This window comes from Nannospalax galili, unplaced genomic scaffold (assembly GCF_000622305.1).
Source record: "Nannospalax galili isolate Female #2095 unplaced genomic scaffold, S.galili_v1.0 scaffold527, whole genome shotgun sequence".
NCBI classification, from domain to species: Eukaryota; Metazoa; Chordata; class Mammalia; order Rodentia; family Spalacidae; genus Nannospalax; species Nannospalax galili.
The window spans coordinates 142,674-161,912 of record NW_008355476.1 but is presented as its reverse complement, the minus strand read 5'-3'; the positions used below and the strand labels follow the sequence as shown (position 1 = coordinate 161,912).

The 19,239-nt window shown below is 50.2% G+C and overlaps 1 protein-coding gene across 2 annotated transcripts in view; it reads left to right on the top strand.

Annotated features, from left to right (window-relative positions):
• The first annotated feature begins 444 nt into the window (after positions 1-444).
• The window catches only part of Tet3 (tet methylcytosine dioxygenase 3), a 141,187-nt gene continuing 122,392 nt past the window's right edge, over positions 445-19,239 (top strand). The window contains exons 1-2 of one of the 2 annotated variants that reach the window (XM_008852856.3): positions 445-1,195; positions 16,184-16,240. In XM_008852856.3, the coding sequence (XP_008851078.2) occupies positions 893-1,195; positions 16,184-16,240 (360 nt within the window). In that variant the 5' untranslated portion in view covers positions 445-892. Of the gene's footprint in view, positions 1,196-15,785; positions 15,916-16,183; positions 16,241-19,239 lie in introns of those variants that run through there. The other variant, XM_029555981.1, reaches the window with a different exon arrangement.

Genomic DNA, 19,239 nt, shown 5'->3' with positions numbered 1-19,239 from the left:
CTCCCCGAGGATGCGCCCCCACCTCCATGCCGGGGTGCTGGCAGCTCCACCGAGGGAGGCTCTCTGCAAACTTTATTTTGCAAGCTCTGCTCCCTGGGCGAGGGCCCTGCAGTCCCCTTGTTCCTTCCTCCCCGGGTGAGGGGCTGCGAGTGGATTTTAGTGACTCTCCAAGCCGGTGGAGTGTGTGGGGCGTGGGGCAACTTTCTCAGAAATCTCATCTTGAGCACACACACCCCCCCCGCCAACGCGTCGTCTAGCCCCCTCAGTACCTAGACCTCAGCCCTCCGTGGCACGTCCTGTCCCAGACTCTATAGAGGACTTAATTTGAGTCAGACCTTGTCTTCCCCCATTTTCTCTTTTCCCAGAAGCAGGAAGAGGTAACACGTGAAAGTTGTCCCTGAGCCTCGAGTGATGAGCTTCCCCTTTCTGTGTCTTAATTTTTTTCAGGCAGCGCTGCCTTCTCCATCATCCTGACTCAGAAAGGAGAAGTACCGGGAGGAAACTCCTCACTCTGATCTGCCCACCACACACCCATCGGCTCACCTCATGCCTGGGCTCTGGATGGGTAAGGGTGAAGAACCCACCCAGCCAAGATGATCTCTTCCCTGGGGGCTGCTGCTGCTGTCCTCCCCCAGATCCTGGGCTCCGGCAGATGGGAGATTGCCCCCAGAAGGAACCCGGTCAGGAAACCTGTCAGCCGGCTGCAGAGGAGGTGAAGAGGGCTTAAGAAGAGGCGCCCATCTCAGAGACGGAAGCTCCTTGCCTTCACTCTTGTAGACTTGTTTTAGGAGAGGAGGACCAGTTGGTCCTTGCTGCCCTTTGCAGGCAGCAAGAAACTGGACAGTGGTTCTGCCCCAGCACCTATGCCCCCTCCTCTAGCAACTGCAGCGCCATGAGTCAGTTTCAGGTGCCCCTGGCGGTCCAGCCGGACCTGCCAGGCCTCTATGATTTCCCGCAGGGCCAGGTGATGGTAGGGGGCTTCCAGGGGCCAGGGCTCCCAGTGGCTGGGAGTGAGGCCCAACTTCGAGGGGGTGGAGATGGGCGAAAGAAAAGAAAACGGTGTGGGTCATGTGAGCCCTGCCGGCGTCTGGAAAACTGTGGGGCGTGCACCAGCTGCACCAACCGCCGCACACACCAGATCTGCAAGCTGCGCAAGTGTGAGGTGCTGAAGAAAAAAGTGGGGCTTCTTAAGGAGGTAAGCTGACCTCTGCTAGGCTCCCCATCCCTAGCCTGAGGGCATTCTCACCTTGATGGTCTTGTTAAAGACTCATTCAGTTAAGCCCACCCTCCCCTTCCTGGTCTCTTGGTCCACTTTTGAGCACTGCTGACAAGCCCAGTGGGCTCTTTTGCAGAGCTGACGATTCTAATAGTGGCAAGGTCCCACGCTGAGGGTGCTGAACCAGCACTCCCATCTTAGATATTTACATCTGATTCAGAACAGGAGTGTCTAACTTGAACTTTAGAGGTTTCTCATCCTACTTGAAGCCTCAGTTTTATTTCAAGGTCACTGCAAGGTATGGGTGATGTGGACAGTTGTGGTGATAGGTGAGGGACAGAAGCTGATGGATTCAGAGGGAAAGCTGACAGGTTGGTTTTTATGCTGCCCTCACAAAGCTGGAGGTATTTCCCTAAAGCTTTTGTTGGGTGCCATCATTTTCCTCAGACTGGGAATTTAATGAGAAACAGATGACTTGGTTTTCTAATGGTACTGAGTACTTATTGAGACCAAAGACTTTGGTGCAGTGGTATTTTGACAGATAATAAGCACTGGATACCAATTCATGAATGAATGATGTACTTTTGAGATACCATCACCCTAAGGAGGAGGACTCTCTTCAGGGCAGAAGAGGGAAGGAGGGCTTGGGATGAGCAACCATAGTGGGTGTGAAGGAAGAAGTGGAGGAGCAGTGAGTGTGTATTAGCCTTTTTTCCTTTCCACTATGGTGGTGAACATTCCACATGAGGTTGGTACAGTTGCAACAGCAGAGAGTTGGCAGAAGTAGGGACAAGCGAATCGAGCAGCTTTTAGGCGGAGCGTGTAGCGGCTGAGGTCGCTTCAGGCAGCGGAACTGGCGCTGGACAGAGACAGAGGCCTGTGCTGTATGCAGGGCTTCCCCGGCTCTGCCACTGATTTGTTCCTAGAGGCTAAACACCCTGCCCCTGCCTGTCTTCTCCTTGGGGAAATGGGGTTGTACTTGCTGGCCTTCAAAGTCCCCTCAGCTGGACCAGAGCGGCCGTGTTCTGAGTGCCAGGGCACCTGTGGCTGAGCTGGGCATGCAGTATGCACTCAGGGCTTACCTGACCGCTGAGCACAGAGCTGGGCCACAAGCTGATGGGTCAGTGGCTAGGAAGAAAGGCCAAATGCCATGGGCAGGGAAGTGGGTGTTGCTGGGATCTGTCTGTCCCTCCTCACCTCCCTTTGTCCACTTGCTACATGACTCGGGGACCAGAGTTGGTTCCCTATGTACCCTGACTGGTTAAAGCAGACTTCTGGGTCACATCTGCAGCTCCCCCATCCCAGCCTGGACGATAATGTCCAGTGAAGCTATGTTGCTGGAATTGAGGGCAGCTGGCATGCTTTTGGCCCTGTGCCCTGTAGGTCATTTCTCAAAGAGGGTGAAATTAAGTACAAGACTCATTTCTGGGCATGTGAGCTGGTGTTTGAGCATGAAAACTGCCCAGTGTGTCTTGTAGAGCTAGATTCCTTCGTTTCCTTCCCTACTCGTCTGATAGCCAGACCCAAGGGTGAAGAGGCTAGATGAGCTCTGGACTAGATGTTCTTGGAACTGGTGACCCTTGTGGATGGTGTTCAAGTGCCGCTTTTGGCAACAATGGGGCATACCTGAGTGAAAGGGACCAGGAGTGAGGCCAGGGTATGTCATCCTCTCCTGTAGCTGCTGGCCCAGACTGCTGGGTGGTCATGGTAAAGATACTGCAGCTCTGTGTTGGCTGAGGCTTAGAGACAGCCCTGTTGAGAAATCTGTGCACCCTGCAAACCTTGCCATGGCTGACTGCCCCTGTAGGTTCCTAGGGTCAGGTAAAAATGTAGCTGGACAACCTGTGACATCCTAGGATAGAGGGTCCACATGCAGGTTTGTAGAGCAGTGCTGGCTCCCAGTTACTGGAGAAACTGTACTGGGGACAGTGGAGTGATTTTTTTTTTTTTCTTAAAGCTAACTTTTTAAATTTATTACACATGTGCGCACGCGCGCTTCTGTGCCATGGTGCATATGTGGAGGTCTGATGACTTGAGAGAGTTGGTTCTCTTCTTCCATGAGGGTCTCAAGGATCAAGCTCATCAGGCTTGGCAGCTAGTGCCTTTATCCACTGAGACGTCTTCCTGGCCCTAACTTTTAACAAGCAGTGCTCTAAGGATAAATCTTTTTCTCCTTGATATTTAAAGTTTGATAAAAAAAAATTTAAGTTTTTGCTTGGTAAAGAATGCAAAATGGGGGGACTGGAGAAATGGCTCAGAAGTTAAGAACACTGACCATTCTTGCAGAAGACCCAGGTTCGAATCCCACCACCCACATGGCATATCTGAAACTCCAGTTCCAGGGAATTTGATGGCCTCTTCTCTCCTCCACAGGCATTGCATGACACAGGTGCATTTACATACATGCAGATAATACATGCATACACATAAAATTAATAAAATAATTTTTTTTGGTTTTTTTGAGACAAGGTCTCTCTGTAGCCCCAGCTGTCCTGGAACTCACTATGTAGATCAGGGTGGCCTTGAACTCACAGAGATCCGCCTGCCTCTGCCTCCTGAGTGCTGGGATTAAAGGCGTGCGCCACCATGCCCAGCTTAAAATATTTTTTTTAAATGCAAAATGGTGACTAGGGGTACTTTCCCATGAAGGTCAAAAGCTTGGGAACCACTGTCCATGCAACTTAGCACTTGTGCCTGGCACAAGCTAAGGGCCGCCTGAGAGACTCCACCTGAATAGTGTTTAGCAGTCCCAGGGGACCGCTGCAACCTTAATCATTAGATAGCGCTTAGCAGAAGGAATGTGTTCAGGACTGGAAAGGTCCTTTTCGGCCCAGATGAATGCTTCAAAGTGCGGCAGGATGCTCTAATCTCCAGGGCCTCAGAAGTTGGACCATCTGCTCTCATCTGTGTCTCTTGGTGTTTCTGGTCTTCTGGGCACCCTTTTCTTCCATCCTGAATCCATTCTCCCAGCAGCCTTTGGGTTTTTTTGTTTTTTGTTTTTTGTTTTTTATTTTTTTTTAGCTGAGTGCTGACAGCTGTTTGGTATCATCCTGTAAGTGGTGGGGAGGCTTATTTTGGGTTCTCTGTCTTCTCTTTTCCGAATTTTTTCCTAATGGGCTTTGGGCAGGAAGCTCCAGAATTCCTTTAGTTCAATATTTGAAGAGTTGAGGCTGCTTCCCAAGGGCAGGTGGACACTTCTCTGGGTTGGCAGTAGCTGTAACCCATCTGAAGGAGTTTGTTCCTGTCCAGGATCTTCCTTCCCAGTTACAGAAGGATTCAGAACCTAGCTTAGGTCAGTGTCTGTTTGACTTGGATTCTTTTCACCTGAATGGTGTCTTGGCAACACAACAAAGGCAGGTTTCTTAAGTAGGGTTTGGTAGGTATGAGGTATAATAGGGCTCATGATAGGGCAATATAGTAAATCTCTCTAGCATTGGTTTTCTCAGTTGTAAGAAGGGAGTAATCCTTCTTGGTGTTTTGAGGATGAAATGCAAGATAAAATAATACATAATGTCTAACACACAGTGACATAACATTCCTAGAATATATATATATATATATAAATGAATTAAACTTCATGCATAAACAACTGCATTAGTCTGAGTTGTAAGCATGTAAGCAACACAGACTTAAGTATTTATCTCAAGACATCCCCTGGCTGCTGGAAGAACAGCTCTGGGACAGAACTCTGGACCCAGTGTAGAAAAGGGCCAAGTCTGCACACCCACACCAGGAGCAAGGTATCACCATGGTCCCGGGCATGGGCAAGGGAAGTCGAGATCTGATTAAGTAGTAGAATGACACTTTATGGAAAAGCAAATGTATATGGGAAAACATGCATCGGGTTAGAAGCCTGAGTAAGAACAGTATGGGTGAGCATCAGAGAAATGAAAAGATACATGATTTGACAGCACCTGCTAGCCTTCAGCCAAGTTTGTCTAATCATTTTTCTGCCAGATGAGACCAGATACATTGGAACTCTGGGGGCTTGGGAGGAGGGTCTTTTCAACACCGTCAGAAACCTGATGAGTTCTTGCCCAGCCTGCTGGTTGCTCTATCTTCCTAAGTAGGGGTGTACTTGTAGCAGAGGGAGAAGTGGCTGATGTAGAGGTGATGAGAATCTTTAAGAAAGGAGCCCCACCAGGATGTTTGAGACCTGAGAGAAGGCTGGGCAAAAAGACCAGAAAATTGTCTTTAAGGCGATACTTTGAACCCCGTAGCCAAAGATTTGATAAGGGAGATCGGCTGGAGGGAAAGGATTGCTTTGTAAAAAGGAAATATGACAGAGTAGTGAATGGTGGCCCAAGAAGGAAGGTGGGGCACTTGCTGGGGTTGCGACCCAAAAAGTTCAGGAGCAGTCTGAGCCTTCCCAGGAGCATCAGGAAGTCCAGTGGCTAGTGTGTCTAGTGGGAAATACTTATGACAAGAGGTATGTTGTATATTCTCTAACTTCCTGCTTCTTGGTAGGAGTGTAACTAGGGACAGAGAAAGCAGCCTTTAGTTCCCCTTGTGCTAGATAGAAGGTATACACTGGGGAAAGGAGAGCCAGTTGCCCCTTGCCACTTGCTCCTGACTGAATACCTTCCCACATGCTCTCTGGAATCAGTCTTTATAGAACTATGGTAGTAAAAGGAGTCCAAAAAACCAGAGATGGCAAAAAGCCCAGTTTTACAGAGATTTTGTTATAAATGCATTAGTTTACTGTTAATTTTTGATACTTCTGGAACAGTTTGTTGAAAGGGTGGTTTGTGAGATTTTAGGAGGACTAGCAGTAGACTATGTCTGGTTCCTCATGAAGCAGCCCAAACAAACAAAGATGTGGATTTATGCAGAGATTATGGAATCTCCAGCAGCTTCTTGGACAGCTCTGAACTTCACTATCCTGCTCCATTAACCAGTGTAGATATGGGGGAGGGGTCCACACAGGGAACACTTAGAAAAATTTGAAGACCATAGTGCGTGAATCCCACTTGCCCAGGAACTGCCTTAACTGACCGCGGTGGCCTTGACTGGACTAGGTTTTTGGAGTGAACCTAGTGTACAGCATGGAGAGCTTCTGATGCAGCTGAGGCATGGGTTCCCATCTGCACATTGCTCACCTGAATTGCAGGGTGCAGAGTGGTTTATAGCTGAAATTCCACTTTGCTGCTCAGTGGACCAGCTGTGTCTCTTGGAGCTTGTTAGAAATGCAGAACCTCGCCAGGCGTAGTGGCGCATGCCTGTAGTCCCAGCACTCAGGAGGCAGAGGCACGCGGATCTCTGTGAGTTCGAGGCCAGCCTGGTCTACATAGTGAGTTCCAGGCCAGCTGGGGCTACAGGGAGACCCTGCCTCAAAAAGACCAAAAGGAAAAAAAAAAAAAAAAAATGCAGAACCTCGGGGATGGCTCAGCCGGTAACAGCACTGGTTGTTCTTGCAGAAGCCCCGGGTTTGAATCCCAGCACCCACATGGTAGCTAACAACTGTCCATAACTCCAGTTCCAGAGGTTCTGATGCCTTCTCTTGACTTCCGCAAGCACCACCCAACATGGGTGCACTTACACACATGCAGGCAATACACTCGTATACATAAAATAATTTTTAAAAATGCAGAAACTCTGGCTCTGCCTCAGATCTTTTGAGCCCAAATCTACTTTAGTAATATTCCTCATATTCCTCAGGTGCTTTAGCTGTCCATTTGAGTTTGAAGAGTTAATGTCTAACTTTTCTACCCGCCCCCCTTTGTTCTTTTCTGAGACAGGGTCTCCCTGTAGTCTCAGCTGGCCTGGAGCTCACTATGTAAACCAGGCTGGCCTTGAACTCATAGAGAGCCACCTGCCTCTGCTGGGACTAAAGGTGTGCACCACCACACCCAGCATATCTAACTTTTCTGTAAATAGAAGATGGGGTGGGACATGGAGAAGGAGATGGAAATATGTCACCCAACAAGCACAGAATTCCAGTTGCCAAGCAGCATACAGAGGACCCATCTCATTTCTTTGCCCTCTAAGCTAGGGAAACAAGAGCCTTTTGGGATTGACTCCTTGTTTATTCTCATTCCCCTGGAGTACTTCAGTCCTGGGAGTTATCAGTAAATTCAAGGACTTGGGTGTGCTCTGAGAACAGTCAGGAAAGCTCTCAGAAGATGTTGCTGCTTGGAAGCCCAATGTGATATATATTGGATCCCCACAAGTTGCAAATGGTAGTTATCAGAGTGATATACGTGGAATTTTTGGTCTCCTAGAAGGGTCTGCAGGGTTGTGCTTTTTTTTTACGAAATACAGGCAGATCTATGAGTGGGTGCTGCAGGGTAGGATGCAGCTTTTAAGTTGAAGAATGAGACAAGGGGCTAAGGAGATTGGTGTAGCCTAAGCAATTAGCCTCAGCCAGATTCAATGGGATTTAATAAAGATGAGTGGAAAGCCTTCAACTTCTTTTATTTTTTAAATTTTATTATTTTTATTGTATGTATTGAGTGTATTACCTGCATGTGAGTGCACCCGTGTAGTGCAATGCCACGGAGGTCAGAAGAGGGCTTCGGATTCCCCTGGAACTGGAGTTAAGGACGGTTCGTAGCCATCTTGTGGGTGCTGAGAATCGAACCCAGGTCCTCTGCAAGAGCAGTCAGTGCTCTTAACCACTCAGCCATCTCTCCAGTCCCTTGACTTCTTTTTAAAGAGAGAAGAGGTATGTAAGGAAACTTGACTTCTGGCAGATAGAGCTGGAACTCTGTAAGGAATGTTGTCAGCCAATCTTGAGATCTGTCAGAGTGGTCACATACAGGACAATCAAAGGAAATAGGGCTACACAAGTTGCAAATGAGGAACAAGCCTTGTGTGGAAGAGGAGTCAGTTCCTTCTCTGTTAGGTGAATGTTATAAGCAAGCAGACTGAAGTCATACTAGAAAAAGGAATGTGTGATATTTACAGTGTTCCTACTTTGGTGAGCTAATCCAAGAGGTGCCCCATTTCCTGTGTCTGAGTGAAGGCTGGGTACTGACCCGCTGGTACATTGAGGACATCCTGGGGGGTCAGGGATAGGGGAAGAGGTCCTTGCTAGGACTGTGTAAAGTATAACATCAGGTGTAGTTTCATATCCCTTAGACAACTACATTGCAGAAGAAATAACTATCCTAGGCCACAGCATTTTTGGTCAAGTTTTGTATTAAACTTTTTAAAATTTATATGTTTGTGTACCTGTGTGGTGGCCAGACACCAGTGTTGAGTGTCTTCCTCAATCCCTCTCCACCTTAGTTGAGCTAATGAGAGACACAGTCTCTCATTGACCTTGCAAATTCTGCCAGACAGACTGACAAGCAAGCCCCAGGTATCCTTCTGTCTCTCTCTCCCCAGAACTGGGGTTATGGGCATGTACTGCTCCTCTGGGCTTTTACATGTCTGCTGGAAATCCAAATTCAGGTCCTCATGATTGTGCACCAAGCATTTTACTGAGCCATCTCCTCAATACCTTAGTTTTTTGACCCAGTTCTGGGGATTAGACCACAGATGTGCTCAGCAAGTTCTATGCCCCCAACCCTAGACTCAGTCTTATAATGCAACCTAGTCTCAAGCCTGGGTTGGGGTAAGGTTTGTGTGCTTTATGAAAGTTTCAGCTGAATGTTAGGTGAATGTGCAAAAGTGTGTCCTCCCTGGGGAAAAGGTATATTGTTTTTAGCATATTCTCAAGAATATTCATGACCTGCCCAGATTTAAAAAGCATGACTTCCCCAAAACTTCCAGTGTGAGCCATAAGCCACAGGCATCTATTAAACACAATAACTGTTACAGTAGCTACCTTCCAACTATCAACTATTCAGGTGCATGTGGCTAATGGCATGTGTTGGGCAGTATAGATAAAGAATGTTCTTAGGCCAGTTGTGATGGCCGAGGGCTTTAATTCCAAATTCCAGTACTTGGGAGGCAGAGGCAGGCAAATCTGAGTTTGAGACCACCTTGGTCTGTATAGTGAGTTCCAAGTCAGCCAGAGTTGCATAGTGAGACCTTGTCTCAAATCAAGCCCCCCCCCCCCCGCAAGCAAAACAAAGGAATATTCTTAGAGATGGTGGCTCACACTTGTAATCCCAACACTTGGGAGATCGAGGCAGAAAGGATTCATGAGTTAGAGGCTGTAGTGGTCCAGCCTCTTACATAATGAGTTCTAGGCCAGCAGCCTTGGCTATATAGTAAGACCCTACTATCTCAACATTATTGCTGCAGGAAGATCTATTGGGCAGGGTTATGAGCTGAGCATAGGGTATTCCTGTGTGGTCTCCAGGGCCTTATCATAGCCCCTCAGGTTGGGAAAATAGCTGCCTGTGTTGGGGATTGTGGTCATAGCACTGTTAGGTGCTGAGCTCAGATCAGGAATGATGGTGTGCTAGATTCTAACCCATTACAGAGCTCACTGCTTCTTGAAGGCACAGCTATATTTTACTTTAGAAATACAGTGGGTGTGAGGTGTCCCCCTCCTCACCCAGAGGCACGTTCCACAGCTCCGTACTGGAAACCCTCCCACTTGTGGTCCTGATTACAGCCTCAATGAACCTTGTTTATGTTGACTTCTAGTCCCACATGTACGTACTTGTTCACCAATCCTGCCCAGAGTTGTTCTGTCTTGGGCTATACCCTGGAGAAGGCAGTGTGGTGACACACCATTCTAGGGCCTTGAATTTCAAGTCTTCATCTCTTCACAGTTTCTTATGGAAGGAAGGTGGGGTGCTCAGGAAGAGATGGTGTTAAAGGAGGAGACCCCTGCATCTTTCTTGTGCACCCTCCTGTGGTCCAGTTGGGTGCTTCGGAAGAGTCTTTTGGGGTTGCTTCAAGTCTCTGCCTGGTGTGTTGTACAGGGCCAAAGCTGCTGCCATTCCTGGACTGTACACACTTTGACTTTGTCTGTCGTTTGCATAAGACATTGTTACCCTGAATTTTTATTACTCATTGAGGCAGGGTGTAGGGCATGGGGGCCAGGGAAACAGCTCAGTGGGAATCATCAGCTGCCTTTCAGGTGAGTACAGCTCTGGGAGTTGCTTCGTTGCTTCCAAAAGTGCAGGTGGCAGGCTAGACTCTCTCTGATGGCTCTGTTCTCTTCCACATTGCTGTACTGGTTTGTACAAAACTCTGTCATGTCCTACCTCCCCCATACCTGCTCTGGGAGTCACTGGACAGATAACACACCCCTCACTGCTGTTAGAGTAGCAACTCCAGATTCTCAGAATGGGATGGGAGTTTCACTGGCAGCCATTTAGGGGCAATGGTAAGACTGAGTGACCCCATCGCCCCCCTGCTTATCTTGATTGTCAGGGGAAGCCTCAGTAAAGAGGCATGGAGAAGCTGGGTCAAAATAGGCCACCAAATACTGGACTTGAGTCTTCTGTTTCTGTGCCATTCTTGTGGGAAGGACATTGGGGTGCTCTCTGAGCCTTTTTTTTTTTTTTTTTTTTTTTTTTTTTTTTTGTCTTTTTGAGGCAGGGTCTGCTTGTAGCCCCAGCTGTTCTGGAACTCACTATGTAGACCAGGCTGGCCTTGAACTCACAAAGATCCACCTGCCTCTCCCTCCCAAGTGCTGGGATTAAATTTTTTGTTTTTTTTTTTGTCTTTTTGAGACATGGTCTCCCTGTAGTCCCAGCTGACCTGAACTCACTACGTAGACCAGGCTGGCCTTGAACTCACAGAGATCCACCTGCCTCTGCCTCCTGAGTGCTGGGACTAAAGGTGTGCGCTACCATGCCTGGCTGGTTTTTTTAAAATCTACCCCTTTGGGGGCAACCCAGTTTGCCCAAAAATGCTGGCTATGATTCTGGGGCTTTGGAAGAGATGGTAGGCTCTTGCTGGAGGCCTGGGTTCTTTCTGTACTGTTGCTGTGGGGTGGGTGTAGTGAGGGGTTAAGAGGATAGGGTGAGAAGAGCCAGCACTAGGACTCTGGATCCCAAGACCTGCACTGTCCCTGTTCCCAGAGAAGTACAGCTCCTTGCTGGTGTTGACTCAGTTTATAGAGGTGAAACAGTATGTGCTTTGACCTGTAGACCATTCAGCAGACATTGCCTGGGACTGGTGGGGGCCAGGGAGGTGCTTAGCCTCAGACAGGACTTAAGGAGTGACAGTGTTATCTTTGTCTTTAGTTAGACTAGCAGAAACATTTCCTTGCAGCACATTGTGGTGAAGCTGGAAGGGAGGGGTGCCTTGAGGGCAGAGATCAGCCCTAGTCACCTTTGGGCCTCTTGTAACCCCTCTGGGAACCTAAGAAATAGGTCATGAGTGTGAGGGTGGTGACTGGTGAAGGATTGAGGAAGGTTGTGTCTCTCCTGACCCTGTTGCTCCTGGAGTGCTCTGGCTGGTGGCTGGGGTGTGGGAGGGTACAGGCAAGCTACTGGGCATACCAGAAAGTATTCGTAGATTCTTAAGGTGGAAGTTTAGATGCGCTGTGTTAATTCCTCCTGGAAGTCTTCCCTCTGGCCACCCTGGGTTTCTGAAGGACTCAGCCTGCTGTTTCTATAGTGTCATAGTCTCTTGTTATTTGATGGGGTCCTGGAACATTCGGTAGCCCAAGACTGTTGAATTTGACCATGACAAGACTCGGAATATAGCACCTTCTCCTAGCATCTAAAAGGATGCATAGGGTATAGAGGCAGAGTGACTGCTACCTGTCAGAGGCCCAGGTCAGATGTCAGAGGCATCTTATTTTTCGGAGTGGAAGTGAGAGGGTGGGGTTCCCATCTGTAGTTGACAGTGAGGACATTGGTGGGTGCCTTTGCTCAGTCTGGTTCTGCTGCATTTCTAAGAAGGAGCATCTTTTTTCTGTTGATGCTGCTGCTGCTGCTCCTCCTCTGCTTCCTCCTCCTCAGCATTGCTGTTGACACAGACTTCCGCTGCCAAAGCTAATTGCGAGGTCTGATCTGTGAATGAAGGCAAAAGTAGTTCCCATGACAACCACAAGGAGTTTCAAATATAGGGGATGATGTGTGTGTGTGATGGGCTGCAATTACTTGGGTAGAAATTGATGCATGGACACAGGGGACTTCAAACATGGGCTCTGAAGGTGGAGGTGGTATTAGGTTTCTTTGGCAGGATCCTTTGTGTGATGTAAAGGAAAGGAGGTCACAGGCTTCCCTCACGGTTGATTCCAAGTACCTTCAGTGTTGGGAGCTTTGGAATGGCAGGGTTTCAGCTATTCTTGGTGGGGAGACTAGACACATGGAAGACAAACTCCAAGTGTTAAACAGGAAATGCTAGAAGTACCAAGGACCGGCAGCAAGCTGGAATAAGCAGAGAGGGCCTCCCAGAGGAAGTGGGCTTCAACTGAGGTTAGAAGGAAGGCCCTGTGGAGAGTGACCTTGTCAGGACAGGGGCTAAAGCAAAGGAAGAGAAGAAATGTGTCTGTGGTATGCAGCTCACTCTGAAAGAGGTAAGAGGACTTGAACATTGTAGGGCTATTTATAGTGACCCTGAATGTACCACAAGTGAGAGGACAGCAAGAGCCTGGGGGGTCATTTTCTAGCTGTGTCACCTTGGGCAAGGTGCTTAGAACTCTCTGTATCCCAGTTTTCGCCATCTGTAGAATGGGCATGGATAATTCCTGTCTTGTTAGTTTGGTTTAAGGTTTAAATAAGATACTCTGTATCATGTCTCCATTTGTGGAGTCCCACCTGGGCTCATGCTTGGTTTATTTGCAAGTTTCCTCCTCTCCTCAATGTGCCATGTATTCCCTCTTTATGTAGGGTCTGGTCTATGGATACCCATAGTTCCTGAGAGTCTGTGTGTGTTCTATAAGCAAATGAATTCATTCACCTTGCCCCAGTGTAGGGGACTATGGTCCCAGTCCTCCTGCTGCCAGTGCAGTGGGAACTAGGAGTCCAGGATAGAAGGTGGGGGAGGGATGCTCTGTCCTTAGGCAGAGGAGTCTCAAATACAGGCAGAGGAGTTGGTTGCTAGAAGTCTTGAATGTAGAAAAGAATGGCATATAGAGATGAGAGGAGGGTCAAGTGTGAAGTATTCTGGCTCAGTGGCCCAAACATCAGGTGCCTCCAAAGAAGGAAGGAGGCCAGGGTAGGATAAGAATGGGAGCAGGTAGGCTGCCTTGGGGGCCACAGGCTCCTTTGGTATAGCCATGAGCTTCTGGAGGGCAAGGTAAAGGCCTGAAGTTGGAGTGGCATTGAGTTAGAATAGGGAAAGAGGGGTCAAACTGGGCATTGAGGTGGGAACTTGGCTCACAGCTCCTGCAAGTTGGTGAGGAAGATGCATCATGCTGGCTGAACAAGCCTGGGACTGCGGTTGTGCTTTGGCAGGTCCTGTCCTCCCAGGAAAGCAGATGCTGTCCCTTTTCCCCCAGGCTTTGAGAACCTCATCTAGAAGGCTGACCAATGCCAGCCCCACATTCCTGCAGTAGAATTCAGCACAATCTAGTTCTGTGGGGAGCCTCAGAAAGTGGGGGAGACAGGGCCTCACCCTTTTGGGGAGGACTGTAAATAAGTAACTTCAACTGTATATGACTGATACTCAGAAGAGGCAGTATGCTGTTACCTAAAGCCCTAGAGGAGCCCACTGCTGCTCAGGGAGGCTTGGTGACTAAGAACCTGGAAGAGGGGGAAGACACTGTTTAGATTCAGCCTACCTCCACACAAGCTTGCTTTCCAGGCAGAAGCAGCAGTATTGGAAGTCTATTTCCAAGGTTAAAACATTACTATTCTCAGATCTGTCATTTTACAGGAAGTAGTCACTTCAAGTGAGCCCAGTTGTCTCTTATCTTTCAGGGGTTGGCAGAAAGAGGGGGTAGACAGAAGATGAGAAAAGTCTAGGTTTGAATTCCAGCCTACCACTCACCAGTTGTGTTGATAGGCAAGTCACTCAGCATCCCTAAAACTCTTTCCTTCTAGACAAGGTTGTATGTGGAGTAGGTCAGATGAACTGATCCTACAGTGCAGTTGGCACAGGGCCTGATGTGTAACAGGGGCTTGATAAATTGTGGCCACCAGAGTAGCAGCAATATTAATTGCTACTATCCAAGCTACTATCCAAGCTGTGTTGATCTTTCCTGCTCAACAGCGTTCTAAGTGGATGCAGGGGTACCGGTTTGATGGGGGTCTGGGAACCCAGATAAAGGGAGGATTCCATTTAGACTGGTCAGTAGTAGTAGTTAAGAGGCACAGAAGCTCAGGTTACCACTTATAACCATAGCTTAGGACATTGTCCCTTATCCTATCTTGTCATCTGCCTCCCTCCCTGCCCTGGGAGGGGCCCAGTAAAACTGCCCTTTGTCCCCAAGGGGAGGCAGGTGTGGGCCCTGGAGCTTTCTCACCAGAGGCAGGCTTGCCCCTCTCCTAAGGCAGCTTATCCAGTTCTGAGCACCCCCCTGGGGACCCTGGGGAAGGAAGCAATTAGGCATCTGTGGTGGAGAGGGTAATAGAACGAGTCACTGGAGCAGGGGCATGCATCTGAGTCACTTCTCACAGGCCTCAGCTTATTCATCTGTGAGAATAAGAAGCAGCACCTTGAGCTCTGGCAGAAATGTACAGTTCTGGATGTCAGCACCCACAGCACAGCAGGCAGTGGGCTCTGTGTCTTCTCAGGGCCTCATAGCTGTGTGAGATGGCTGCCTGGTCCATTCTGCAGATGAGCAAAGAGAGGCTAAGAGAGGTAAGCTACCACCGGCTAGGAACAGAGCCCAGATATGTGGGTACTAGTGTATGTGAGGTGGAGGCTCTGGATGTTCCACTTCAGAGAGGGGATGGGACAGAGGAAGGAGGTGTCCAGGGATGCTTGGGAATTGGATCTGAGAGTGTAGATCAGTAGGACCCCCACCCCCACCCCCGATCCCCGCCCTCTTTAGACTCCTGGTTGGTGCAGTCTTTACAAAAGAGGAGTCTAGGAACTAGAACTCTGGAGCTCTTAGGGTCTCAGTCACCTCTCCTCTGTTTCCTGGAGGTCTGGAAGTCTATGGAGTGGTTTCTTTTTTTGGGGGGCGGGGGGTGTTCACTTTGAGCCTCTTCAGGAGAGAGAAACCGGTGGTGTATATCAGCACCGGATGGCAGCAATCCTAGGATAAGGTAGGCGTTTGAGTGCCAGGGAAGGCACAGCTGACCTGGAGAGGCATACCCTGTGGTCTGCAGCCTGCTTTTGCTGCCGGGTGCAGGAGGGCAGGGCAATAGAGGAGCAGGATGGCTAAGAGTATGAGTCTTCAGAGCGGACAGACCTGGCTTGGAGCTTCAGCTCCGCTGTGTTCTAGCGGTGTCACCTTGGGTAAGTTACTCCACTCATCTGCAAAACGGGGTAAAGGTTCCCGTGTCCTGGATTCTCCTTGGAGGATTGGAGCTCCTCCAGCTCTGGCTGGCTAGAGTGGCAGGGATGGGAGACCCTGGCTCTGCCCTACCCCTGCTGCAGCCAGCTGGAGGTGCAGGGGACGCCTTCTGTTTGGTGCTTTCGGGGTGCCGCGGGATCCCCGGCCTGCCTGGGAGTGGCAGCGGGCCTGGGAAGCAGCCCTGGCGGCTCAGGGGCCCTCGGTGGAGGGCGCCCCCTCCCCCCCCCTGCTGGGCAGGGCCGGGCGGGGGGGCAGGGCCGGGCGCGGGATTGGCTGGCGTGCGTGCGCCGCCCTCTCGCACAGCAGCCCGGTGGGGCGGGAGCAGCCGGCAGCTGGCGGCCGCCGCCTCTGCAGTGCCTCCCTCGGTGCGCTCCCTCGGCGGGGATAATGGGAGGCCCGGCGGCGGCCGGTGTAGCGGAGGAGGCCGGCCGAGGTAGAGCGCAGGGCCGGGAAGGAAGGGCAGGCCGGACGGAGGCCGGGGAGCAAGGCGCGCTAGGATCCCCGGACTACCAGAAAGAAATGAAAACAAAAACACTGGGAAGGCCGAGCAGCCCGTCCACGGGCGGGCGGGGCGGCAGCTGGAGGCAGGAAGGCGTCCCTGCTGGCCTTTCTTCCCCAGGCCCCTTCCCTTCAGTGTGCGCGCAGGAGGGCTTTCCGCTTTCCTGCCACCAGCTGACCAGTGTCTCTGGCTTCTTTTGCAGGTGGAAATAAAGGCTGGTGAAGGAACGGGGCCCTGGGCACAAGGGGCGACTGTCAAGGTACCGTGGGTGTGTGTGTGTGTGTGTGTGTGTGTGTGTGTGTACACGGGCGCGCGGTAAGGGTGAAGTGTCTGACTGGATTGGATAAAAATAAAGGGTCCCCTCTGGTGATCCCTTAATCTCCCACTGTGTGTGTAGCAGCAGCTGAGGGGGAGGGGCGGCGAGAGTGTGGGCGGCCAATGAATTCTCAGGCCTGTGTGGGTTTTGTTTGGATTCTTTTTGCTTTCTCAGCTGGATGGATTGGGTGCAGTTGGGATTTGGTTTGTTGAACTGTTTTTTTTTTTTTTTTTTTTTTTTAAAGACATGCAACCCACTCCCCACCCCTGCCTTTGGAAATCTCTAGAGAATGTTCCTGGCACTGTTGGTTTGCATCCAATCTGCAGAAATCCCGGGGGTGTGTGTGGGGAGAGTGACAGAGGGAGGGAGAATTGTGCTCCTGCGTCTGAAGCTGATAGGGTGTCATGCTGCTGTCACCATGGAGATGACTGGAGAGAGGAGAGGAGGTGGTGGGGGTGAGGATATTTTGGGTCGGGTGGGGGCTGATGCAACATCATGGCTGAGAAGCCACCGAGCTTCTGCTGCTACTCTATGTGGTTTGGTGTCTGGGGGACTGGGAAGGCAGTGTTCCCAGGTGCAAGGGAAGCAGAGAAAGGAGCTTTGAGCTATTCCAGGTGGGTTTTCTGACAGCCCCGGGTGGTGTTATTTGGGACAGGGGGGATGGAGAGTCTGGCACAGAATCTGTGATTAAGAAGTCATGGCTAATCCTTCTAGGTTGGTCAGGACCAGATCCGTTGATTTCCTTGAATTTTTGCCCGTTTGGGGGCTGGAGGGGCCCACCTTAAGTTTGGAATTACTCAGCAGTATCTTTTGGCCCAGGAGAAAACAGTAGGAGGCAGCTCAGTATGTCACTCTCAAGAACAGAGACTGGGAGGGAGTGTGGGACAGGTGGGCAGGGCCAGGCCCAGTGGGGCTCTCCCTAGCATACCGGAAGCCAGAGGTGCCTGACTGTTTAGGTAGTAGGTGGATGAGCTGCAAGTGTCCCTGAGTGCTCTTAGACTTTGCTCTCTGCAAATCCACCTCCTGCTTCCTGGGAAAGCTGTGGGAAGATCCCCAGAGGTAGGTGCTGGAAATGGCACCCTGCCACCTCAGTGTCTGAGTGATGACACTGACAGGGAGGGGCTCTCCTTCCTCATGGCAGCATTTGGGGGCTCATGAGTTGCATGATAGAACTGGAGGACAGGGTTGTTCGCCTCTTTCCACGGAACTGCGTCGGGAAGGGATGGATTTTGCTTCTGAAACATAGCTTCTCAGGAAAGAACCAGATGGTCCCAGCGCCCCTGGGGAGCTGGCATGCCTTGGTAAGGCTGGGAGTTGTGGGCAATCACCTGGGATGGATTGTGGGAGACCCCCAGGCAAGCATGCATCAGTGATATTGTGTGTGTGTGTGTGTGTGTGTGTGTGTGTATGTGTGAGAGAGAGAGAGAGAGAGAGAGAGAGAGAGAGAGAGAGAGAGAGAATATGAGAGAATATGAGAGAATATGAGAGAATATGAGAGAATGAGAATGCGCTGGGGCTCATGCTGGCTCTCACTGCCTCTTCTTGGAAGCCAGGATCTCCTGCCCCAACTTCTTCCCTTGGCCACCCACTGCTGACTGGGGGAATTGTACTCACTGGGCACTGAAGATGTGAAGATCATGAGGTTGACCTCTTCCCCCAGCCCTAGGGAAAGCAGGACAAAGGGATGGGCACAGATGGGCTCAGGGAGGAGGCAGCTCCTCTCTCTGTACCTTCAGCCTTGCCTGCTTATTCCCCCAAGTACCCTGCCTACCTGTCTGCCCTGGTGATGGCTTACCCTGGCAGACCTGCTTCCCTTCCACTCTGCCAATGGGTCCTCCAGTTCTCCACCAGTGTTCTGCTGGCCTGGGATGAAGCCAGTTCTGCAGATCTTCTGGAGGCTTCCTGTCTAGTATCCCAGACCCAATGGTATGAGCATGTGGCAGGGGCTGCTTGAAAACCAGAGGAAGCCCTCCATGTAGATCTTCCCTGACTGTTCTTAGGCGCTGCATTCCTACTGCTGGAGTATCTCTGCATATTTACATTGAGTCACCTGAGAACCATAGCTTTCCCTCAGCCTGGGCACTGCTAGCATTCAAGTCTGAGCCCCTCTGCTTCTGGGTCTGTGTTTTCCCACATAGGATTTCCTCAGGTAGCCAGTTGGAAGTGACACAGCTTGCTCAATCTTCTATTCATCAGGTCATCATGGTATAAGAGTAAATATCTGGTGTGTGAGCTTCTTCTGTCTTCTGTGATCAGGACTAAGGGTGTATGTGCACGTGTGTGTGTGTGTGTGTTTATGTGTTCCCACGGGAACGGGTGCAAGAGGAGTAAGCCCCAGGGGCGAATGGTATCCAGCTGCCAGAGGAAATAATGCACATCTCCCTGTGTGCTAAGTGCTGCCTGTAATATCCTGATGTGTGGGTGTGCACAGTGCCTGGCACAGTCATAGAGCTGAGCTTGATGAATGCAAGTTGTTGGTTTGCTGTCTACTGTGCTCCATGTCTACCCATGATATCCCAGGGACCATGCCATAGTACACACTGTTGCCACCTCCTCGCCTTTGGCTGCCTGGACAGAAGAGAGTACCCCATTCCGAGAGCATCAGGCTGCCCTGCTTTTGGACTCCCACGCTCTGCCCCATGGGAACATTCTACTGGCTAAAGATGTCTGGAAACTATTTTGGTACTGTGCCCAGGATCTCTGCCTTCTGCCTCTCCTTTTGACCACCGCAGAAATGCCATGTTTTCAGGAATCTGCGATCCTCAACTTTCCGTACACTCTTCCTCCTGTTTTTTCTTGCCTGCTCTTCCAAGCTCTTTGCAAAGGTCCAGAGGATCCCCTTCTCTCTGAGGTAATTTATAAGTAGCAGTGAAGTTGGACAGGTGAGCTTGTCAGGCTAGAGGAAAGGAACTAGCCAAGAGGATGTCAGAATTGAGTCTGAG